General features: G+C 42.6%; 1 protein-coding gene across 1 annotated transcript in view; it reads right to left on the reverse strand.

The window, feature by feature from the left end:
* Window positions 1–5,040: 5,040 nt before the first annotated feature.
* The window catches only part of UROC1 (urocanate hydratase 1), a 45,090-nt gene continuing 24,165 nt past the window's right edge, over window positions 5,041–25,965 (reverse strand). The window contains exons 12-20 of the mRNA XM_054215912.1: window positions 25,114–25,211; window positions 24,785–24,857; window positions 23,256–23,377; window positions 18,583–18,653; window positions 17,528–17,626; window positions 15,691–15,790; window positions 12,746–12,827; window positions 7,373–7,472; window positions 5,041–5,282 (exon numbers count right to left, since the gene is read on the reverse strand). Coding sequence (XP_054071887.1) covers window positions 5,142–5,282; window positions 7,373–7,472; window positions 12,746–12,827; window positions 15,691–15,790; window positions 17,528–17,626; window positions 18,583–18,653; window positions 23,256–23,377; window positions 24,785–24,857; window positions 25,114–25,211 — 886 coding nt within the window. The 3' untranslated portion in view covers window positions 5,041–5,141. The remainder of the gene's footprint in view (window positions 5,283–7,372; window positions 7,473–12,745; window positions 12,828–15,690; window positions 15,791–17,527; window positions 17,627–18,582; window positions 18,654–23,255; window positions 23,378–24,784; window positions 24,858–25,113; window positions 25,212–25,965) is intronic.

The raw sequence follows: 25,965 nt of genomic DNA on the forward strand, positions 1-25,965 counted from the left end.
GCGCGGGCAAGCGGGGAAACACGGAGCGCGGCGGTACGGAGCGGGTGCGGCACGGGAGGCGCTGGGGAAACCCGGAGCGCGGAATGTAGGACGGGGCGGAGCGGGGCTGGGGCCGGCCCGGGGTCACTCGGGCTCCTCTCCCCCGCGGGACGGGTGCCCCCGCGGTTGTCGCACACTAGAGAGCCGCTGCACGGCGGCTTGTACCTTTAATTCCCCTCTACAGTCGAAGTGGCGTAGTTGGAATTATTTCAGTATTCAGGGATTATACGAGATCTCCGCACGAGCGAGACCCCAGCTGGAGTGCCGCATCCAGCTGTGGAGTCCTCTGCACAAGAGGGACATGGACCTGTTGGAGCTGGTCCAGAGAGGCCACGAAGATGATCCGAGGGCTGGAGCAGCTCTGCTGTAAATACAGGCTGAGAGAGTAGGATTGTTCAGCCTGGAAAAGAGAAGGCTCCGGGGAGACCTTATTGTGGCCTTCCGGTACTCAAAGGGGCTCCAGGAAAGCTGGGGAGGGACTCTGGATCAGGGACTGTAGCTATAGGACAAGGGGTAACAGCTTTAAAGTGAAAGAGGGGAGATTTAGATTGGATATCAGGAAGAAATTTTTCACTCTGAGGGTGGTGAGCCCCTGGCCCAGGTTGCCCAGAGCAGCTGTGGCTGCCCCATCCCTGGAGGGGTTCAAGGCCAGGCTGGACGGGGCTTGGAGCAGCCCGGGCTGGTGGGAGGTGTCCCTGCCCAGGGCAGGGGGTGGAACGAGATGATCTTTAGGGTCCCTTCCAACTCCAGCCATTCTGTGATGCTATGATTATTCCTGTATCTATCTATTCCTGTTAATAGCCAGGAAGAAGCTGTGCCAGAGCAGAGCAATTCTAAGCTCACAGCCACATTTGGAGAGTTGCAAGAGGTAAATACTTTTACTAAAATATCCTGTGCACCTTCAGTGGAAATACAAAAAACAGCGTTTTGAACCAGCCTTGAGCGATCCAGGTTTTCTGTTCAAAGCGTGGCCGTGCCACTGCATCACCCGAGACAGCCCGACTCGCAGAGGGTGTGGACCCGAGTGAGAGGGGGCGATGAGGAGTGCTGCACAGAGGGGTGCAGGCTGCAGAGGAGGGAGGGGAAAAAGGATAAACACAGACAAAAAGAGACTGAGGGTAGGAAAGAGGCTCTAAAAAGCCATACTGTTACTGAAGTCAGTTGAGCCGATGCAAAAAAAAAAAATAAAATCCTACCTAGTCAACTAATGCATCAAAGCTTTTTCATTTTTTCATTCTCAGCCAACGCTTTCTTTGGGAGAATGTTCACCTGCCTCCTGGCTCTCCCATACTTCAGGAAAAGGGAAAATTGTCCCGTATTTGATATGGAAATGACACCAGTTCCCTCCTGGTGTGGAACTGACGAGCAGTCCCAGCAGATGGTGCTGTGATCCTTCCACTGGGCAAATTGTTTCTCCTTTCCGCTGAGCAATGTAGCACCACCTCTGCAACAGCAAGGATGGGAAACTGCTGGGCAGGCACCCTCAGCTCCAGGGAAGCTGGTACTCCTTGCCGTAGAGCTGTAGATACACCCAGAGCTCCACTGTGCAACTTCACAGCCACCTGTCTGAAGTCTCTGGGTGCTTGAGCTCAGCCTCCCCTGAAATCCCCCTCACCCCGCTGCGGACTGTCACTGGATGTGGGTCATTCCTGTTCTTGGCTGCCCCTAGCCATCCTGATCTCTCTGTGGAGGTCTTTGCAGTACCTTCCTTTATGTTCCTAGGGAAAGAAAGGTCTGCCCGGCAGCTTATTGCTTAAGACATAGGTGCATCCCTGATTGGAGGATGTCAAACCTGAAGGAGAAAAGGAAAAAAAATAATAAAAAAAACCAAAACCAAGCCACAAATCCCTTATGTTTCCAACAGCCTGGAGAGATTCAACAAGTCCCTAACCAGGAGAGCTAACAGTCTCTCATGTCACAAGCTTTATACCTTTAAAAACCACTGTAGTTACAGACATATGAGTATCCTGCATGAATTATCCTTTGTCACCAAGCTCTTGCCTCTATCTGCAATCAGGAACAAGCTTTTTGGGACAAGTGCATTTTGAGGAAGGCATTGAGGTACTAGGATTCATAGGAAGGATGCTTCAGCCTGTGACAAGCTGGAGATTTTACTACAGAAATTCACTACCTCTGTATCCACTGCCTGGATCTGATGCGATGCCTACAGATGTATGGCTTGAAGACTGCTCTCCCTGTATTGGGTTTGTCCAGCAGTGAGGTCAGCTACCTATAAACGACATCAGCATCCCCACAGAACAATAGCACGTTCACAGTTCGAGCTTCTTTGCAAACGAATAGAGAACAGATGAAATGAGGCTCAGCAGAGCTCAGAAAGGGAATCTTCACACCGGTGCTGGAAACCACCTGCTATTTCATCCCAGGCAATAACGGGCTACTGTTCCCCTGTGCCCTCACAAAGGTATTATAAACCTCAGTTCGCATTTGTTAAGTGCTTGAGATATGCAGTTGAAAGACCAAAGTAGACTTAAATGTATACATTAAATGCAACTATATGCTTCATAATTAGAATAAACAACAGTGAGTTGTTTATGAATATGACCGGCTGCTCATCAGTTCACTGCTTTTCTGTAACCCATTTTGCCTTACTCATGCTACCTAGTTAATAGACAATATTATAAACTTTATAGACAAAATTATAATCCTTATAATCAGAACTTCAACTAGTATCTCTTGAATTGTGCTCATAAATTCTGGTTCTGTGGCTCTCTACAAGTAGTACGGAGTTATAAACTCCCAGGGACACGAGTGGCATTCAACACAGGTGTACTTGCAAGGTTCTGCCTTCTGCTCAGTAAAGTTGTAAGGATGAAAACAAAGTTCCTTTTTTGTCTGGGCTGTAAAGGTTGAGCACACTGGCAGGTACTGCAGTACTAAAAAAATGTAAAGGCAAATAGTTAATAAATACTGCTTCAACATTTTGTCTTTGGTGGATTTTCAACTTGGAATTAAGATGAATCTATGGAGCAGCTCTACATTCCATAGGACAGAAAAGCCAGTGTATCTTCTTGTTGTTCCTCACAACAAAACAGTACCCTGGTGCTTTTGGGCTACGAAGACTGGAGTTGTTTTGTACAATACCAAGATACTAACTTTGGACCCAGTGCAGTGTGGTTAATAATCGGTAATGCATAACATATGTCAAAGCAAGAGCTGTCAAATCTGGCTGACAACTACTCACATCTCAATCGTGTAACTTGGCAATGCGGGCGTTTTTTCCATAATATAAAGTGATTCCGATCAACTGCAGATCGCACTTCACAGAAGGCTCAGTTACAAGCAGATGCCAGGCTCTCGCTATTCATCTGGAGGCATGTACAGTACGTGAACAGAGTAAAGAACTGATTTGTGATTCGAAAGAAATGGTTTCCTTTACTTGGCACCAGAGGCAATACAGAGTTGCAGAGTGTGCTCACTGGGCAAGTACCACAGGGTCTAACGGTTGTATGGTTTCTCGAGACCCCACAGTGCTGAGGACCGCAGCTCATCACACCTCACCTGCAGCCCCCAACACATGTTTACCTGTGTAACCCCTTTCCCTTCCAAGGGGTAGTGGACACCGTGCCGAGGAGACTGAGTGACCGGCCAGGTCAAGCCCAGTAGCACGTGTGCACCGGGGCAGGGATTGCTGATGTCTGAATGAGGCCCACATGCAAGGGCCATGCTTAGCACGAGATGTGACAGCTAAGAAGAATTATTTTTGTACACGCACATATAAAGATGTGGATGTAAAATCTGTTTCTGTAAATATACACACGTGTGTATCTGTCAATACGTATGTGGGTAGGGGGTTCAAAGGAAGCCTCAGCTTTTGGTTCAGTGTCACAGCTGATTAGAACAAAATACTTTAATGAGTTACTCTTAACACAAGAGTAGGTTCAGATGCAAAATACAAGGTTTCTTTCAGTTGCATTTAGGCACACTGGGTTGTGTGCCTTCCTAACTCTTCCCAGGAAGAAGGAGGGAGACCAAAAAGACCTTTCTATCTCTATTTTACTTTACAATCATCTTCTGCGTGCAGGAAGCCCACACTGTCCTGTCTTTGGAACTTCAGTTTGTTTCACATCAGCTGTGTCTTATTTCACAAGGAAAGTCTACACGATCATTTTGTTATAGTGCTTTATTAATTGCACCACTCACATCCAAAGGGGTGAGTAGCCCATGTTTTTTCATTGAAAAGCAGCAGCAGCACTAAGGATGTAGCTTTTCTGGAGGTTTACATCCATTTAGAAGCTGCTCAAGTGCAATGGGCTTCTACAGAAGAACAAACTCATCATTGTGAGGCAGCAAAGCACACACAACATCAGATTCAGCTGAATGGCACCATCTCAGACCGATCCAGAATTTGGCTCACATTAATTTATCATGAGTTGTTCCATATTTTCCTGGCCTTGCTGTAAAACGTTTGGAATTGGGCTAAGTACTTACTGCCCTCAGGCTTTTCCACCCACTTACATGCACTGCATTTTATTCCTGCCCATGGAGAAAATCTTGGATGAAAATTTCAGGGAAAAACACATGCAGGCTATCTGCTCTTAACCAGTTACAGCGTATCTGTCGCTTTTATGGCAATATAGAAAAGCTTGAGCCTAGCACATGTGATATCAGCACATCCTCCACCAGCTGAGCAATACGTTTGTTTACACACTCACATGTTTGGCTACTGGATTTCATGGCTCTTCGCTGACAGCAGCGGCCTCTGAATTAGAATGAAGACCGTATTTGATCAACCAGACCTAAGAGTCTCCTTAATTTATGAATTATAAGGAATAAGTGAATATATTAATTTTTTTTCCATTTAATTTTCAGGGACAAAATTCCAGTTCCTTTCCTTACAAGGAGTAGTTTCTTATTGCAAACACTGTTCCAAACATGTTAGTGAAAAGACTGTTCCTGACATCAGTGGACCTGTCACAGACAGATATGGGTTTGTGCCATTAACAAGTTAAAGGGGGGGAAAAAAGAACTCACATGGAAGAGACATTTGCAAGGCTTTTATCATTTGGCCAGAGAGCAAAATAGGATATCAAGAAAGCAACATCAAATGTATCTGCAAGGACGACATCGCACTAGGAATACCATTAACATTTCAGGACTTGCTCCAAGATGTTCTCGTCCACCACCTTGTGAGGGAGAGTCACCTTCAGCGTGGCGTTCTCCTTCATTGCTTGGCAGATCGTTTCATAAGCGTAGTCGTTGCCCGACCAGCAGCGTCTGGCGACCTGTCAGACCAGAAAATCAATGGGTGTAAAAATTCCGCATTTCTCTTGCCACATCCATCTTACACAATATTTGCGCAAACACTGGCACCCAATTTCATGAAAATAAATCTTTCAACCCTCTGCCACTTTCTACTTTCCTGACTGATTTTGGCGGTCATTTTTGTAATACCTGCTTCATTTTTATGAGTAGTATTTGCATAGACTTGGTACATTTTCATGCAGAAGCATCACATTGGACAGATCATATTGGTAGAGCTAGGTACCTTATAAACTTTACAAAATTCTCTCACTAAAAATAATTGTGCACTCCATCCCAGCTCTGTAAAACTAGCACTTGCTTTAGGTAACAGTATCATTTAAGCAATCGATGCTTTTGTATTGGGATAAATATTTAAAAAGAAAAACGTCACCCAATGGATTTTCAAACTATGAAATCAAAGAGACAGATTCTCTGCTGGTACATAAGGATGAAACTCTATGAATAGCCAGGGAACTGGTAAACACCTCTTCCAACCGCAAAGCTCTGCATTTTGATCTGTGGACAAGCAAGATTCCCCAGATGAAAAAAAGGTAATATTTGGCACAAAGAAAAGAAGTCCTTCCCTCTATTCAGTGCCTTACAAGTCTCTATTATGAATTGCAAATCAGTGTCTGAAATATTGAGGCTCAAAAGCGTTCAAGAAAGAAAATACTTGGGTTCCAATTTAGCAAAATATTTAAGCATATGATTAATGTAAGCCTAACAAGTTCCCAGGACCAGAGCAATAACAGCTAGAAATGAGCTTTCAAGCTAACAACTCAGTTTCCCTGACACTCAACCTATGTTTTTTCCTGGCAGTATATTTTCAAGGGTAAACGCCAGTTTCTTTCAGTCTTGTATATAATATGGGTAGCATTCTCAGATTGTCCTTTTTCAACATGTATGTGGAGGAGCAGGTCTCTTGCTTGCTCAGAGCAGCAAAAGATTTATTGGGCTTTTAATAGTCTGTCTCTGATACACAGTGCATGTTAAGGGTTTGTCTTCACTACTCTAATCTACAAATTAATATAGTTGTCTTCCTTCTTCTTCCTTAATAATTTACTAATGTGTTGTTTCAGGTCTAGGACAGAGAATACGTGCAAATTGTTCCTCCTCCTCTCCTACCCCTTGCCATGCCAGGTCTTATGGGGAGGAAAAAAAAAATGTTTAGGTCTAAAACAAGAAGGAATTCTGCAATTCTTGTGAGAAGTAAAACACAACAGATCATGTCAGCATTGGCGAGCAGCTCCCTCAATACATCAGGTCCTTGTGAGGTTTTGTGACTGAAAAGCAACGGGTTTTGTCCTTTAATTGGACTACACATTACTATGTCCTGCTGATTAGGTTCCCTTCAAGTATTGAATCAAAACCTCTCTGCCACTTCAAAGATGGGATCCTAGTCTTAAATCTAGTCCTGAACAGGATCTATCTGGACGCTAATGGAATGCAAAAGCTCTAATGGTAGCAAGGGCTGGATGAGCTGGCAGTTAAATGACGAACCTTTCAAGATGCCTAGAGCTCGAAGTTAGGAATAGACAAAACTAAAATTCATATAGTTGTCGATTGTATTACGTAGGCAAACAACAATGTCAACATGCCTAACAAAATTATCATAAGCATTCTTGCCTTTCTGCTTAAAAAAAATAACAAAACGCACACTGATATATGTGGAAACTATTGGGCTCCAATATATTGTAAAGTCAGAAGGGGTAGTTCTGACACTTTACGGTGAGTTCCTTACCCAAAAATTATTTAGCCTTTTTTATTGACTTAAAGTCCTTTGAAGTTGGAGAAAAAAAAAACACCAAACAACCAAACAAAACAACTTGTTGGCTTTAGTGGAATCAGGCTCATAACCACCCATATTCACAGCAGTGAACACAATGAGTCTCTCAGCCCATTAGGATTATTCCCGGGATACAAAAAGACAGATCCCAAAAAATCCTGCCTGAGTGCTTATACTCCCATTCAGTTAAAATCAAAAAGAGCACTGGAACCTGAGTACCTAAATAAACATAGTCCCAGGGGCAGGAAGATACTAAAGTGAACATGTATAATGAGTTTTGCTTACTCCATTGGAAACATCCCAGCTGAGCATCATCTTAGCCCGTTCTTCAGCCTCCGTGGACCCATCCAAAACCAGGCCAAATCCCCCATTCATCACTTCACCCCTGAAAAATATAAATGTGAGAGGATTAAATCAAAATAATTCAAACCAATCCTACAAAATTCACAGGAGTTAATTTGTTCGGTTGCACTGCAAGAAGAAGGATAAGAACCTAGAAACGGTGCTGAATAAGAAACTCTATCAGTGACCTTTTATACTCACAAAAAGAAAAAAAAGGGGGGAAAAAAAGGGAATCTAGGAGGGCAAAGGCCTAGTTTTCTGACCTGCAGCAAACCTACTGCACATTTCTTGTAATGCCCAGCTAGCAGTCAGTAACTGCTCCAAGCAGGAGTGGCAAAAATTAAGCTTGTGCTGCAGCCCCTGCAGACTGCATGCTGTACTGGCGCTAGAAACAAGCAAAGAAAGGTTAGTGCTGCTGATGGGCTGCAGAGTTACCTCTCTCAGGGTATTTTTAAAGGTTAAGCTGCTCACGTTTGCTACACTAGAGCCTGCCATATAGACAGGATCACGAGGAGGACTGTGTACTTATTGAAGCAGACAGATGGATCTATTTATATTCTCTCAGGACAAATGAGAGAGCATAAGTATTTTATTAAAAAAGCGTTAACCACCACTTAATGCACATCTGCCTCGATCATTTCAAAAACAGTCATTCATTTTGTATGAGATCCATAGCTGTTTAAAGACATCGGTGCCAGCTTCTCGGGAAGCAGACATACTGGCAGAAGAAGAACAGAAATATGTTAAAACGAACAGATTATACTTGGGAGAAATACCAGTCTGGTTTTAAAAGGACAGGGAAAACACGTAGAGCAAAACATCTTGTCTGACTTCAGAGTCTGGCCTGCGCAAGTTCTTGTTTCACTGCATATGGTGAATAGCGGTGAATGCAGTTGGATAATGATCTGTTGCTGTAAATCTATGAGAGTTCTGGCATTATAACTCAGCATCAGCAATACCTGAGGGACGGGGCATATCACACAACACCACATGGTGTGAGAGGCTACTAATGGAGAACCCTGGAGGCAGGATTTTGTCCTCTGTGATTTATAGCTAGTATGATGAATAAGTTTACAAAATTTACATAGAATAACATCAGACATATCCCTGAACCAGACAGGAGTTAGGTGTCTTCTTGTCCAGGAAGGAATCATTTCTTACTATGTATTTTCCAGCAGTAACTTGAGCTTCTCAGGAAATGGAGAAATGAGGCTACATTGGAGCCTCACAGACCTGGGATCTACTTCCTGAAACTGGAACTCCCATTTTCCTGTTTTCAGTGTAATATTGTTACTTATGTGATGTCAATTCCCTTTCACTAGTTGTATACGTTACTTGTGTGCTAAGTAGGGCCCTATCGCGTAGCTGAGCAAGGAACTTAGAGCTGCAGATCTCGCCATCACGGTGCCATTCTGTGAATTCCCTCCACTTCACCGTTATTGGGTTTATCATTATTACAAATACATTTTCTATTGGAAGGCACAGTTTTCTTGAAACTGACAGTTCTCAGAGCAGAATGTCAGTGAATGAATCAGTTTCTCATCTTTAACAGGAACATTTGAAGCAAAATCATGTTTTCAATTGAGATGTTGGAATGTTGCAAGCTCTGACTCTTCAAAATAAAATGTTTCTTTTTGATTGACACTGTCAATGCTTTTCAACCTGGAATTTTACTCCCAGGATCTTTTTACTGTGTGAAATCTTTCTTTAGTTCTGCTCTTCGTCTCACTTTAGGATGAAAATAAACATCCAAACATCTGCATTTCTTGCAAATTCTACTTTTTGAATAGCTCATATTGTTACTGTTTTCTCCAAAAGAGGGGACCAGGCTGGATGACAACATCACAAATGTAATTATACCAAGACAAGGGCCAGTTACCGCACCATCCTCTGCTGCTTCTGTGTACAGAGACCAAATGAACACTATCCTCTACTGCCAGAGTACCAAGCTAGAGTACTCGTAGAATGTCAGTGATGCCATTGCGATGTAATTGGGATCACCGTGTGAGCACACCTCGAGACAGCCTATTGGCAATATCAGATAATAAGAAAATCAGACCTCTGGACCAGTGCTTTATAAAGGTATTCCGCATGGGAAGATGATATTTTTTCAGGAGCAGAGATCCCCTCTGTGCACAGAATCCCAAAGAGCATCCTTTGAAGCTGAGGCATGAACAGTGAGTGTCTGATCTCGCTTGCAGTCCATAAATTCAGAGCCTCTTCATTGATTTCCATGGAGTTACTCCAGTGTAAATCAGAATCACGCATCAGAATCTGTCCTACTGTCTAAAAATCACTCATAAATTAAATGCCAATGTTTGTTAGCATGGATTTTCTAGCAAAACCTCTCACTTTCAAAGGGGAACTCTCTGCCTTCATTAGCATTGAGTCACATTTTCAGGTAATTAAAGAAACATGTGGCATTTTGACCTAAGCTACCTCCTATAATTTCCAGATGTCTCCTCCTAAGCTGATCAAAGAAAATAAGGCCTCTCTCACAATCAAGATGTCACACTATCAACAGTGCAGTTTGATTCTTAAATTGCTTCTGCCTTTTTGTTACTACAGGTTACTCAGGCTCTGTGCTAATATACATTCTCCTGCAAATAAACAGGCAGCAAGAATGAATAACATTCATTTGCTCTAATTATAGTCAAGACTATGTTAATCTTAAGTCTCTCAAACAGCACATGTGATGCAGATTCCAGCTAAATAAATATTAATCCCGCTTTTTCTGTTTGTCCCACAAGGCTATAGCACAGGAAAATGATAACAGGTAAAAGGCACTTCTGTAGTCTTGTGGGAAGACACGGCAGATGTGCCAGCAGTTCCAGGCAAGCCCAGCCTCTGCAGGGAGGGCTGGCAGCTGAACACAGCGCAGTTGCCATTTCTGAACTCCCTGAAGAGAAACTTGCCAATGACAACTTGATTTCTCTCTAATCACATGCGTATTTGTTTATAAATATAAATATATGAGCTTCCGCGTCCAATTTCACATTTCCAAATCAGCTGATGACAAGAAGATTTTGTCAGGCACATGGAGATTTCTTTATGGCAAAGTCAGATGGACTTTTAGCTCTCCAGAGAAAAAGAAAAACAGGGTCCTAAAACCTAAAGGCATCTGTCTCTTCCAGGCAAAGACAGTGATTTGTTATGGTTGGGGGTTGGTTTTGCTTCTTTTACCAGCTTTAAATTATTCCTCTCTTTAGAAGGCAAGGGGTGCATGCGTTAACTAGCCAGGGTGGTGCCACAAGTAGTTAAGTGGAGCAGAACCACCTGCTGTGCCATGGCTTTCGGGGGCTCTCCAGACCACAGCATCTAATGACACGACATTGTGACCACGTCGGAGTCCCAGCATGGTGGCTGATTAAGGCTTGTGCAGAGACAGGCCTAATTTTCAGGCTCTGCATTCTTCACTGAAGCACAGTAATTCAATCACAGAGGGCTACGGCTGCTCCCGAGAACAAGGTGAGCAGATACGGTGCCACAATGACAAGTCACTAAGCAGCCATAGGAACTGTCAAAAAAGGATAACCAAACCCTGTTTTTCCATTGATATTTTGATTTCAGAGAATAGCCACATGCTAATTTTCTGACCCATTCCATAAATGACAACATCTCTGCTCTGCCTTGGGGAAGAGCTGCTTTCTAATGATGTAACTCCACTTAAGAAACAACTAAAACAATACAACCGAAATTGCAGCGTGGTCAGTGCCAGTCTTCCAGAAGGAAGGGCAGTCTCACCATTCAGTCAATCTCTCTTTGAATTGCTCAGAGAGACAGAAATGAGCAGGAGGGATTGGCCTTACAGAGGCCAGAGAGACAGGGAATATGATCTTTTGTATCCTTTGAATTAAGCATCATCAATGCACAGCACATCCATGGCAGAAGCAATTATTTTACTAATTGTAATAATTATAATTACCATAAAAATATTCCAAATGTTTTGCACAACAGGTATTAGAAAGTGATTTTCTTTGCTTGTATTTCATAAGCAGATATTTTAAGGTGTTAAACTCAGATGAGGCCATTCGGACAGATGTAGTCTGCTGCTAGCTCTGGAGCCAGATGTCCAGAGTAAGCAGATATTTTTTGTATGTATTTTCCATTCAGAATTACGGAATTTGTGAATAAAATCCTGGCCATGGTGGTTGTTATCGCTGAAATCAGTAAAGTCAGATTTTCACTCCATGCGTCTAAGCCCTCAAAAAGCTTTTTTTTATCCCACTGTTTGATTTTGCTCTTACATACCTTCTATTCAGTAGTTACTTCACTGAAATCAAAGGAGTTAAAGTACAGGAGAGGGAATTCTCCATCTGACTTGAGGGATATTTTCTAGATCCAGTTCATCCAGATGAGTAATAATTAAGTATCATCATGTGTCTCTGAGGATAACATCGCTACAAGTTCTTTGGCTTGCGGTTGTTGGCATATTCCAGAGCTGGATGGAATGGAGAAGTGGGAGGATTCACTACAGTATTTAATAGAGGGTTGTGCCCCTTTTGACTGGCGACACCACAAAATGAGGATAGGACTGCAAATGGGAGAGACTTTGCTGGACTGTGCTGGAAAGGACAAACCAGAACGGAAGACTGCAGTGTGGCCAGGCTCTCCTTTTCCCTACACCTCTGCCAGTCCGGAGTGGCATAGGAAGGAGATCGTTTTCCCTCTCCATACATGACATTTCTTTCATCCTGCATCTCATTTTAGGCATTGCTTTTAGTTGTGCATCTTACGTGAAGGAGGCGTTTAATCCAGTCCTTGCTTGGCTGTGGTATTTTACCCTTCCAGGCACGAGCAAGGGGAGAAAGAAGACGGGGGGGTTTGCTGACACCTGGGCTGCTTTGTATCAATAACCCCTCGTGGCACTTTAGCACATGGGCGTTTATATTGGGGTCCTAAGGTCACAGATTTAAATACAGCTTAAGGGGAAACCTAAACATAATCCATCCACTAACACTCTGGCCGTGGATGTGTGAAGGCAACTTTGGAAGCTGGATCTGTTCAGAAAGACCAAGGCAGACTGTCCTTGTTTGGCAAATGAAGTTCTCCAAACTGTGGCCAATGTCCAAAACACTTTTTCTAGACATATGGGCATTAATTACAAAAGCCTCATACAACACCACACTTTACCTTATTGTACATCCTTTCAGCCGTTGTCTCCAAACCCATCCTTCCCGTGACCATGATATTGTAGCACTCCAGTAATACAGACATCTCTTCTGCAATTCCCCTCCTGCCCCTCCTCCCCACTACACACACAGCAGCGGTAACAGGATTGAGAGGCCAGTTTTAGAAACGTAAATAAGCTCTTACCAGCCAACTCCACCACCATTGTGCAATGCGACCCAGGTGGCTCCTCTGAACGCATCTCCTACAAAATTTTGTACCGCCATATCTAGGAGGAGAAGAAAGGTGTTATGGCTCTGACATGCTGCATTCATTTTTATGTCGTGGTGCCCACTCCTTCCGCTGGCACTTTGATTATGGCTGTGTGAAGGCAGTGCTGGAGGCAGGGTTTACTCACAGCTTCTCTCACAGATATACAGTGAGCATCTCATTCTTGGGAGGAACAGGCAAGAGAGGTTTTCCTCCCACCCTTTGCCCCTACACTGCAAATGCCAGTTTCACGCTGTGGATTGTGAGGACTCCGGTGCTTTCTGCGTTTGTGATCCAATTCAAGCAGTTGAAGAACCTAACCACTCCTCAGCTGGGAGATACCTCCTGAGGGTGGAGAGAGACACAATCCTTTCCTTGGGGATGCCTCAGTCATGGAAGAACAATCTGGACACATCCATGTGGAGGGTTTCAAAATCGGGGGGGGGGGACACACCTGGAAAACTACACACCTTGCAATTCTCAGAAGCCTGAAGTATTTTCAGATCAGACTGCAGGGTTAATTCAGCCCTGTGCGGAAAGCCAGTATAAAGGTAAGGTGCTGCATTTTGGGAACACAGTTGGGATGAAAGTGATATTTGGCCCCGATTCTCTGGACATGGGGGAATTTTACCCTGAACATGAATGGCTGAAATCACACAGGAGGTTTCTTTAGTTATTAAAAAAAAAAAAAAAGAAGAAAAATAATTTAGCAGACAAATGTCATTTGACTGATGTCAAATGCATGATTTCCACTGAAATGTTCACTAGAATTTTGTACGTTCACTAGAATTTGTGCTAAAGGAGATACCCAGAGAGGTAGAAAGAGGTACACACAGAGGATAACAGGGTAAAACTTACTGAAAACATTTGTCCAGATTTAATTCAGGACAGATATAATAGATCATTTGCTGTGCTTTTAACAGCAAAAAATAAGAGACAAACAGCAATATCCCCACCAGCCACATTTGCAGACCCACAGTTGTTTCACATCTAATGGAAAAATGAGTTTACTTGAGCACTTAATCTATGTTAAACCCTGTCAAAAGCCCCATTATGGCATCTTTCATCTGGCATTATGTCACTTTAATAACCCAATTATCATAATTACAGTGCTGTCAAGAGGGAATGGGAGAGATCAAAATCTCCATATTCTAAAAATGCACAGATTTCTTCCTCAGCCACTAGTATGGTAAGAGCGGAGGTTGGACAAGAAGCATGGCAAGTGGACTAATGATGCAATAACGTGCTGCTCCTTGGCTTCGATAAAGGTCACAAACTGTGCAGATGTCTGTGCTGAAGTACACTTTGCCAAGCAGCGATGACCCATGTTTGCCAAGGATCAGGCTGAGGTACTCACTGCAAAACAAAATAAGGGAGGCAAACACTCTGGAAAATTACCGTGTGCTAGAGAGGAGCCAATTTCAACTAAACCAGCTCAAATATGGTGTTAAAAAAACAGGAAAGAAGGGAGAAGGGAAGACCTAAGATGTCCTTTTATTACCTCCAGAGGGTCATCTGGTAAAACAGGGTTAGGCCTGGTTTCAAAGACCAGTGAAGTCAGTGGTCAACAGCTTTACATAAGCCCTTGGAGAAGGCAAATGGTTCATGTAAACCACAAAAGGCAAAGGAAAACACCTAACATGATGAGCAATGGGGTTTTAGCAAGCCTTATTTCTATTGCCCTCTTCTGAGGGCACTGCCTGGGGTTTCCTTACGTTGCTAAGCCCTTTGGTGGAGACTTTGCTTTGGATTGCTCTTCTCTGCACAGCTGCGCCATTTTCTCACAGCTTGTCACAACCAAACATTATTTGAGGCATCGATTCATCTGGCCTATTAGAACTAGCCAACATACTCAAAAAGTGTTGAAGTGGGGCTGGTAGACACAGCTAAAAGCCTCATTTCACCAGGAAATCCAGTTAAGATAGCAGGGAACTTTCCTCCTTAAAATTGAGCCATTATGAATTCCCATAATGGAAGTAATTCAATATGCTCGGCTATCTCTATTATAATTTCTCCCTCTACAGCAGCTTGTCTCCTCCAGTCTCAAGCCACTTTGTGACTGTCAGTTCCTGACATGCGGAAATGCTACTGGGCGAAAGCTGTTATCATAATTTCCACTTTATGGATGGAAAATTGAGGAAGATTTAGGTTACAAATTGCTTAGTGCTTCACACATTTTTTCAGGTCTCCAATCTGATATTTCTTGGGTTTATTTTTCTAATATTTCACAAACTTAAAAGCAGAGTCTGGTTAGCTCAGGTCAGGTGTACAGAATTAAAGGCTCCTTTTGTACAGCAAACCTACATGATTTGCCCACAGTCACACTGTAAGTGAGCAACAAGGCTTGGAGTTTAATCCAGAATGCCTGACTTCCATTCTTACGCTTTTACTATCAAAGTATGTTCCTTTATGACCAGAAAAGTTCCTTTCAGAAACTCCAGACTGTCAGGCAATGAAAAGAACACAGCTGTGAATCTTTTTGCTTTAAGCAAAATGCCATCATAGACCTGATTTTGATTTTGTGGATCCCAAGGAAATACAGCTGTAATTCTGCTCAGATCAGCTCCTTGAAATAGCGAGGTGCAAAATTAAAATCAAACAGAAGATACAGTCCTGAGATAGACTGCTCTCCATTTACATTCAGGTAAATCTGGTGCATCTTCATTGAATTTTCAGCATTGTTCTGGATCTCTCCTATTTAATTAGCTCCACATTCATGTCTGTATCACTATTAAATCCCACAAAGTTTCTCAGGAAGTCTGATTAATCGGGATTAAGGGGTTAAACGAAAACATTTTTAAGTGTTGCATAAAAACCCGATTTTTCTTTTAAAGCAATTTCCTGGTTTGCCCAGACAGACAAGCCTCAGCTGCTCTACTGACCTGCACAAAAGGCTGATCCATCGTAAATGTTTGACGTTTCTCTGTAAGGACTGTCGGTCCCACTCACATCATGGTGATCTCTGCTGAGGACGACTGGAGCCTGCAAAAAGCCAAGGACAAGAACATGGAATCATTCATGGACTGTCAATGCTACCAAGGATCATCACTTGCTGAATTCACGTCTGTCATTTCAAACCCCAGCTTTGTTCCTTCTCCTAAACCCCCTGAAACACATTCTCTGCCTGCTATTAATTATTATAAAACACTTGTTCACATACTGTTCGTGAAAGCCACCATCCTTTCATAACTAAGAACAAGAGCTTGTTTTTATGCCAATGGCATCCTCAAAGGAGGGCAGGCAGAGGAGGGGAAGCAGTATGGCTATTTCACCTGAGCATTTCTTTGCTGAAATTTCAAAGACATTTCAGTGTGCAAAAATCTTCATTCAAAAATAGTTCTTATTTGCTGTTGAAAATGAAAACTAACAGTAAGAAATTTTACACTTGTTCATTATTTTGGAAGACCTCGAGACTGAAACTAAGTTAACAATGAAAATCAGTGATTTCACATAGCTCAAACGAGTCCTTTCTTGGTCTGGAATTTAGCTGACAGTATGAATCTAGACCAGCTTGCAGGTCTTCATTAGCATTTGCCACGCACAGCGTTTACATGAGAGTAACTCACTCTTGGCGTGGTGCGGTCTGGAATTGGCTGGCTCTGGTTTATGCTGGCAGTGAATTAGAAAGTCATTGAAAATAGACAGGAGCACGCAGCTTGCGAGAGGGGAACGGAGATTTGCAGAAACGAAAAAAGAGGGACGCAACAAAATCTAAAGGGCCTGGGAGTGTGACCTCGTCAGTCATAGCTCCACGGGAGTGCTCGGTCTGCTCAGGTTTATTTTGTGAGACTAGCTTGCAGTGACGTTCATTTTGAATCCCGAGAAGGTCAACAGCATTTGAAATATTTTAACAAACATTTTCTGAGTAAGAAAAATCAGATCTTTTCTAGCTAGAATCCATTCTAAGTTTTACTTGAGTTTGCCCCTCTAAAAAGGGTAATTGTAATTCAGCTATAGAAGAGATGGAGATGAATGAGTGAACACATCTTGGTCTAATGCTGCAGTACACACAGCAAGTAATGGCTATAATTACTGAGCGGTACCTTCAGGATTTTGGTCCCCCAGGATGTCACATTGTACATCTACCTACAATACTCATGAAGAACTTAGAAAATCCCTATACAGTCTTGCCCACAGTATGTACTTTTACAGTGGGATTTTATTCAGATGATTAAGATATTGCACACTAGATTGGCAGCATCAAGCCTAATGATTTCCTTCATTCACACACGCAACGCAAACGAAAATTGATTGCAGAGCTGGCTGTAGCCTTAATATGGGTGAACGTGAGGGACAGAGGGCAAGAAGCACTGGGCAGTGGCACAGTCTCTTGTACATTCTGGCACAGTCTCTTGTACACTGAATGTTTGGGGCACTGCTGAGGAGTTACACTCCCTGTCCTGCGTTTTCAGCAAATCACAGCAGGATACATTGTGCTTGTAGATTCCCAAATAGAAAATAAGGTAGATTCCCAACCTGAAATAAACGGTAGCATATTTCAGAGAGTTTCTAAACAGAGAGTTTCTATTATGTAGCGCAATACTGGTAACAGGCAGAGAGGAGGACTGAGCTCTAATTCATGCTAACAGAATACTGGTCCCATGTAAATGGCAGGCACTTCTCCTCTCACTGGTTGAACCTTTCTCCTTTCCCACCTGCCACGCCAGTCCCAGATACTAAACACAATTACCGGTCCATATCAAGACAAAAAAGACAAACCTTAATCCTTCCTTCGGAAATCGCTCGATTAATAGCCACAGCTATAGACACACGACCTCTCTGATCAGAATATAAGATTCTAGCTTGAGAGCCAACAACCTGGAAAATAAAAATGCCAGAGCGATAAGGTTCTCTGTGCAAGTGGCTTATCTTCAGGCCCCAGACAAACGGAGTCACAGGATTGACCCCTTCTGTAGGAGAAAGTGAAGATTATTTCTTCGTCAACATCCAGTTTCCAGAAAAAAAAGAAATTAAAGTCCCCCTTTGAACTGAGTTTTATCTCCCCTCACACAATCAGTGAGATTTATTTCTGTATTCAGCTGCTACTGTCCAATAAATCCCACTTTTTAAATCAGCCTGATTGGTAGGCTATAATCCCTCTATCAACAAATCCCTTATCAACAGCAGAGAAGCGGAGGTTTGGAGCTGGCGATGGTGGGCTGGAAGGGAAGAGAAATACAGAATGGCAAGGAATGGCAAAGAACATCTGTGCTGCACAGCTATGCTCCTCTCCAGCTTCTACCCCACAGACCAATCTGGCTTCCAGATGAGGAGAGCACATGTGAGCCCGGCAGTGTTACCGGTTATCTTCACAGCGAGAGCCTGCCCTAAAAGAAAAACAAAGGATGCTTCACTGGCATCCTGCTTCCCACAGTGCAAAAGGGCGGCAGTTCTTTGGCCTCATCACCTGGTCTAAAAAGGGTCCTGGAAACTGCAGGCATGAAGAAGCTGGGCCAAAACAACGCCTAGAAGGACATTTTGAATAGTGCTCTGCATGAAAGGTAGCTACAAATGAGCTGTAGGGTGAATCATTGACTCCAGATATAAGACTGGAGTCAATGGACTATTCAAGCATTTCAAGATGAGGAAGAGAAGGGAAAGAACTACTTCAGCTCACCCTAAAACCCTGCTGTGGAGAGATGTTTAAGTTCTCAGCCCTGCGAGTTACAGACAGCGTTTTCAGTCACGCCCATTTCTGCTTTTCACTCCAGCATTCCCAAACTGCGTTCTGAACCAGGAGCAATCACATGTGCTGAAGGAGGTTGTGCACTTACCAAGCTGTGCCTTCCAGCTTCCCGAATCCAGCGGATGTTGTCATGGTACTGCTGCTTCACAGATGTGCTCACTTGCAAGAGAAAGTAAGAAAAGAAAAGAGGTTTTGAAAATGAATGCAATATGCTCTAAATTTAATTTAATTCATCTGACAGCACTAGGAAGTCAAATTCTACTCTCAGATACAAGCATGCATATAGGAAATGATATATAGAGTCTTCTGTGCAGCTGATGCAGTAACTGGTACCATATATTTAGAGAAAGGTAGGAGATGTCACCCAGGAGACAGCTGGAACTCCCATTCAGATCTTTCGCAAACTAAATTAAACCTCGAAATATGGGTTCATAGTTGGTCACCTGGCTTGATGCCTACTAAATGCCCGATCCCTTTCTGAGCATCTGCTAAATTAGTAGCTTTAGCAAACTCTGTGACAGTGGGTACTACAGTCCCGTCTTGCATCAGGTAGTAAATAATTCCTTTGAGTCAGCCAGCAGAAATTCTCAGAAGCAGCTGGCAATACATACTTGAGGCTAAGTTACACCAATGCTGGGATATAGATTTATAGCAGAGCAGTTGCTCTGTACTAAATGGCCCACGTGAATGTTTTTATCCCAAGACAAAACTGAGGTCTCTTACTCTATGAACTGAGGTATGCTGCCTTGCGTTGCTACAGAGCACAAACTGCACAGGAAAACTATTTATGGAGTAGCTATTTTATGTGTAAAACCACCTTCCACCTTGTTTAGATATATATGTTATTATTTAAGAAGAAAATTATATATAGTGGTTTTATGTTCTCCAGCTTCTCTTCTCATTTATGTCTGTGCCATTCCACCTCAACCAGCCAAACCTAAGAGGAGTTAAGAATAAAGACATTTGAAGTGAAAGACAAGTGAAATATGGCATGTATCTGTCAGATACATGGTGAGCTCAGTACAATCAGCTGCCTCCAAAGTCATGGCACCATCTGCAGCAAATGAGTAATAAAAGGAAGGCGGGGTATGGAATGGGTCAGAAGCATTGTCTGACTGTCTTAATTTTGGGGGCATTTACAGTTAGGCCTTTCCACGCAGCAGGCTGCGTGTGAGCTCAGATGAGGTTGCAGAGGCTGAAGAAGTTACTGCCCGTAGGCTCTTTCTCTGGGGGCTAAGCTACATCACATTACCTTGTCCTGAGAGATACTGTCAGTGACCGGGGCCCAGCTGGCACGTGGCAGCATGCTACGCCACAGTGACTTGCTCATGCATCAGAGCTTCGAGTTATAATCATTCCTGCACATGCCAAGATAGCATGTTCCCCATCACTTTCCAATTCTCACCCATTTTCAAGTCAAATTATAATGTACATACAACTTATGCTTGGAAGTCAGTCAAACTAGAGAAACTGCACACCGCTAACTTGAAGTGGTCCCTGGTAACTGAGAAGAGTGTTTAGACTACCGCCTTTCCACTAGGCAATATGTCAGCAGATATGCATGGTAAAACTAGAAAAAGGAAAGAGGAAAAGGCAAGGTACTCATATTTAACCCAGGCTAAACACATTGTTAAAAGGAAATGTAAAATATGCTCATTCCTGCAGGGACAGGCCTTCCACACAGAGACCTTTAATGGTCCTAAAAAGAGCTGTCAGTGCTTTAGGGGTTGGCTCCAAGTGATGGCTTCTAAACTCTGCAATGAAGATTAACATGTCAGCTCTTAGCTTTGCAGGGAGTGAAAGATGAAACATCTGCTAGTGCTGTCCTAGTAGGATTGTGCCGCCATTTATAAGCTTTAAGGAATCTTCTAGAAGGTAATGGGTACTATTCACTTAGGTTCTTATAGATACCTAATGAGAGTTTATAGGAGTTACTCTAGAATACCAGAGAACAAGTTCCTTTCTGTCGCTTTTATAAGCTGTCTCAGAGAGTACTTACCATATTTTATACTTCACAGTGCACAGACTTAATAAGATCTTACTGTCTGTTAATTCTATAGAACATATCCAGAAGAGATGCCAGATGAGAATACTGGCTACAAGGACGTATCTCAACACAGCACATCTGTCCCTCCCAGCCAGCTCCAATAAACAGTCATATTCTGTGTCCCAAAGTGTGGTGTCTCCAAAGTTGGATTTCATCAGTTATCCCTGAAGAATCCTCCCTTTTATTTAGTCTTACTTTCTGCAGTTGAAAAATATCTCACAGCTCTTTCTAGAAAGACCTGTAGCTCCACGCATCTCATTTGCCTCAAACTGCTGCCTCCACCTCCCCACCCCAACAGGAATATGTTTTGAAGTCAGGCAAGCTACTGTGTTCCTTCTGGCATTTCATAGGCCCTTGTACTTATTTAGGGCTTAAAAGACAGTAGAAAGCATTCTGTACTCAGAGGAATAGTCCTCATCAACACAGAGTTCAGCTCCCCTTGCTCTTGGGAGATCTGTATTGTTGTCATGCATCAGCTCAGCCTTCAAACTACCACAGAGGTCATAAATCCAAGTTACGCTCCAGTCATCAGTGCTGCATCTCTCCTGCAAAGGCTAACTTAGAAGCTTGGGCACCTTAGGAGTGGAAGCAGATAACAAAACTACACAGGACTTTTTCACAATTTGTGAGGTTTAAGTGCAAAAATTCATCTCCACAAAAGGAGAAGAATAGTTAAGGTTGGACTCAAGACCAGGTCAAAAGTTTAGACTTGGAATGCAGCAGACTTGAGCTCGGTGGAGTTTTTACTCAGCCTTCATAACTGAGTTCGTTATAAAATTCAAAGGTAGATTCAGATTTTAGATGTATATATGTGTGAGGATATCCAGACCCTGTATATATGTGTGAGGATATCCAGGTCCCATAGGAAGTGGACAGCAAGTGGAATACTGAAGAACATGAATCCATGAATGGCTGTTTATTTCCTGGCCAAATTCTGTTTTCATTTCTCTTTGAAGTCCTATTCCCATAGTCCTGCCAAAGACAACAGCAAATCCAATAATAGCTTTGCCTGAAGCCTTTTTTCACCTGTTGGGATTTTTCAAATGTCATTTTCCATGTAAATTAAGAATATAAATGCAAGAGTCCGATGCTTTTTGTTTGTGGAAGAGACCCTTCTCCCCAGCTTTACATTGCCATGTATATAAACACCCACATATCATTGTACACGCAGTAACTGATTCATTTCCTAGTCTTGCAATGCAAACCATCCAAAAGGCCATGCATCAGTCCAATCTTGAGAGAAGATGACTGGATATTGCAGTACACAGCAGAAAAATTACTGCAAACTTGAAGATAGATCCAGCAACTACGGGACTGAATTTCATCCTCCCTTAAATTAAGTCGATGGACCAGGTTTAAAAACGTGAAAGTTTCAATATGCATAGAACAGGGTAGGCACTTCTGGTCCGTTGCATTAAAAACAACTCATGCTCCTGTGCTGTTTCTTGAAGATGACTCCTAAGGAAAGTTTAGGAGACTAGACAGAACTAAGGACCTTGCAAGGGTCAGACCCACTCTATCAATAATTCAACTCTTGGGAGGAAGAGGAGGCTGGACACCAGCCTTACATTATAGGAAGACAACAGTGGCTTTGTTTCAAATGAGAGACATATCTGAATGTGGTATAACCTTTTCAGAAATACCACCCTAGATCCTTGCAATACTAACTGTTCCAGAACATTCAAAATTTTCACACTTCTATTCGTATTTCAATGATGTCTTGCACAAAAGAAGCAAAAAATATTTCAATATTATCAGATAAAAACATTATGCTCTCCTCTACTTAAAATATGTTTTGGATTTTTGATCCATTTCCTTCTGATCCCTTCTTTGATTCTGAGAAGCATAAAGCTCCACTCTCTGGAAACGGAAGAGCTGAGGACTTCAGTGCTAGGGGACGACGACACTTAAGTCTTTGAGTCTGCTGTCCAGTTACTGTAAAAGTGGACAAAGGGAAAATAGTCGGGCCTTCCACTGCAGCCTGGGAGATCAGGATTCATCTTTGCTGACACAAAATTAGCTTTGTCTCAGTTCCCATTCATAAGCAGGGGATAACAGTAATAGCCCACTTTCAGGGATAGGGAAGAGTGAATGGCAGTGTAACTCCTAGATACTAGAGTAGCATACAGAGCCATGCAGGTATTCCAGATTGGTTCCACCAGCAAGCAGAAGCAGCTGTCAATTTATTAACAAATGACAAAAACGACAGACCTCAAAATTGTAATCACAAATAAATGACACTGGATGGAGCACCACACCCATGAAACCTGAGTTTCCTGCCACTGATCTGCTAGCTAGCCTCTCAAAAACCTCCTGAGATTCCCATGCCTCATTCCCCTGCGAGATGGGGCAAAGCAATTTGACTCCTTTAAAAAACTCTTGGAGACCTGTTGATGAAAGATAGTGTTTACCTTAAAGTGTCAAGGTGACAAATTGCAGGAAAATCTGTAGCAAATGAAAAGAAAGGCTCTTAGCCAAAATCACAACAATAGCTTTGGGATCAGTAACCTCTTTACATGGTGTTTTTACATTTTACATACTGGTTACGCTCCTTACAGGAGTTTGGAGAACAGCAAGATTTCCTGCCCACATGGAACAGGCAAGAGACTGCTTTCTATGGTTTCAGCCAAAAGCTAACACACATTTCACAAGTCTCGGTTTCCTTTTCTCCCCAAAAGCACCCCCAGTGACGGGGCCATGGGACGGTGTCTTACCTCCCTGACGTATAGAGTCCTCCAGCACAGACATGGCAATTGAGTCAGTGGTAGCAAGATCTTGTGGGTCACCTGAGGTACAAACCCAGCGGAATGGCCCAAATCCCAGGGAAAAAATGTCCCTGGGAAGAGAACATGTTTCATTAAGAGATAGTTGAAATTCTTTCCTTATTTATCCTGGCTGCTAGCAGTGCTTTTCTTTCATTAGCTGGAGACGGAAGAATTTGAAACATTTTCAATGAACTAATCTAAACAGAAGCATCAAGGACCATTAATTGAGAAATTAAACAGTGCTGTTTCACGCAGCCATTGACTGGTGTATAAGAATACAGTCAGGCTAGAGTTCTGATAGAAACATTGGTCAGTTCAATCAAACAGATGCATCATCAGATGAATTGCAATTTTTCTTTTTTTTCCATTAAATACACTCTCCCTGCTTCCTGGTCTTTTTGTCCTTAACCCAGGCTAACTCTGAGTACACCCACACTATCAGACAAGCGTAGGTTCTGAACAAGTGCTTTAGTCCAGACTCATTTGCTGTCCACATTGCTTACACACAATAGTAAGGCGCGCTTCAGCTGAGTTCCAGAAGAAGAGATCTAATCTGGTTGGTGCCTTACCCTATGCTCAAGCTCTTATTCACATGGTACAGGCAAGTTAAGCGTGAGTCAGAGGCAAAAGGTGTTATAAACCCAGACCCACAACAGATCTCCTGAGCTCAGCTTTTTCTATAAGCAGTATGCACAGCTTGGGTAGGAGGTAGTCACCAACGTGGGTAGAAGAGTGTCCTATTTCAGATGTGCTTTTAACTTCAATGTAGACATAGGCTTTGATGGTTTGGAGTTGAGCTCTACTGCTCTGAAGAGAGAAGCTCTGCATTTTTAGCACCTAGAAGTGAAGTTGCATGTATTTACAGTTCGAGGTTGTGACTTGGGCTATTCTCTTGAGTAGAACTCCTTAAGGAAAATTGATGCAACAAAAGAGAAAATGCTGCTATTCATGTAAAGGAGTGAAGAGTTTTGATTTGGCAATGTTTTAGCTTACTGTTCACGCATCTGTTGTCTGCTTTCATAAGACCTTTTAACTCTAAAAAGGATAAAGTTTTACACCGAATTATCAAGACATGCCATGCCTTTCAGGACAAAATATTAGCAAAACCTCTGCTGTCAGAGTTTACTTATGTTAAACACATACAACACATCCCTCCAGGTCTGGCTCTTCTTTTCCCCTGTGCACAGGAAAATGCAAGTAGTAACCCTAAGGAAGCCAATAGAAAACATGAGCATGATGCTTACAGCCATCAGGTTATCTTCCTAAACCAAGGTGGGCATTACTCCAGAGTGGAAAAAAATAAGAACAACTCTGGCGTAACACCTGTGAGCTCAATTTTCCTACTGCTGCTGTTGACTCCTTTTCATCATTTATAGTACGCAGCAAGATTTGCAACAAGTGGAATCTCTGTATTACTCTGCCCCTAAACAGAGGGAGTCAAAGGCACCTGACTGCTTTATTCCAAACTCTCAACATACCCCATGATGTGCTGAACATAGGAAGGATATCGAAATTCTGTTTTATTGGCTCCTTTTTTCTCAACATCAGCACCTGTAAAAGAATTTTAATAGTCCGTGACTTGATGAAGAAAAACTATGTAAAATGTAAAAGCAGACTGCAACTGGGTTCCCATGAAGGCCCTGCCTCAGCCACATAGGAGTTCAGGGGTCTCAGAGAACGAGAGAAAGAGAGAGACTAAAGAGTTAGCATAACATAGCAGCCAACCCTATCCTACCAAAATATACAGCTGCGAAGACGCACGCAGAATTATCCTTGTTTCCATCTAACAACTCCAGGATCTACTCACCAGCCCTTTGAGCTTCCAAGAGAAAAGCATTGCCGTAATCCCAAAAAAACATGCCCTTATCAGCTAGTCTGTTAATAGCAGCCACTTGTCTCTTCAGACTGAAATAAAGAAGGAAAAAGTTATTTCTGAGATTGATAAAATATCAAAAAGAATAATATCATGAACTCACTAAAGGGAGTAGGGGAGACAGATGGAATGGAAAGACCCCATAGGAATTCAGACATAAACTCATAAGATATCAATTGAGATACTTTCAGTTTGTGTAGCACATGTTATCTCCAAATCTTGAAGTGATTTACAGCCATTAAGGGAACTTCATTAATTAGCAGAGAGGGGTCACATCTTTCAGCAAAGAAATGCAGCCAGCTCTGAGGTTGGAAGGTAGTAACAGAAAACAGCCTACACAAAACTGCAAAATGGTTTAAGAAGTTCACAGAGAAAGTAAGCAGAGACAGAAAAACTGAAAATGGCTAAACATCACTGTTCTGGCCTCTCCCTTGGCCAAAACAGCTGAATTTTCCCTTTGTTTCCAGTAGTGGAGCATACCCTGGGCTGCTCTCTGTGATACCATTTCCACTTAATATTATCTAGTTCTAATCTCAGTGCACAGTTGCATATGGAGTTATACATGCATAGGTGTAACCTCTCTTGGAACTCTAGAGAGGTAAATCAATGCCTGCTAATAAAATTGCCTTTTTTTTAGGTCATAGCTAGCTTGTTAGAAATCAGTCCCTCCCAAAAATTTATGTTTCTGTTACTTTTGTCTTAGAGTAGTATGATACAGAATTGGGGAACGGGAAAGGTCCTTGTAGGTCCCTCATCCAAAGGCAAATAGATTATATGCCAGTATTC

The sequence above is a fragment of the Rissa tridactyla genome, chromosome 10 (assembly GCF_028500815.1).
Source record: "Rissa tridactyla isolate bRisTri1 chromosome 10, bRisTri1.patW.cur.20221130, whole genome shotgun sequence".
In the NCBI taxonomy this organism is placed as follows: domain Eukaryota; kingdom Metazoa; phylum Chordata; class Aves; order Charadriiformes; family Laridae; genus Rissa; species Rissa tridactyla.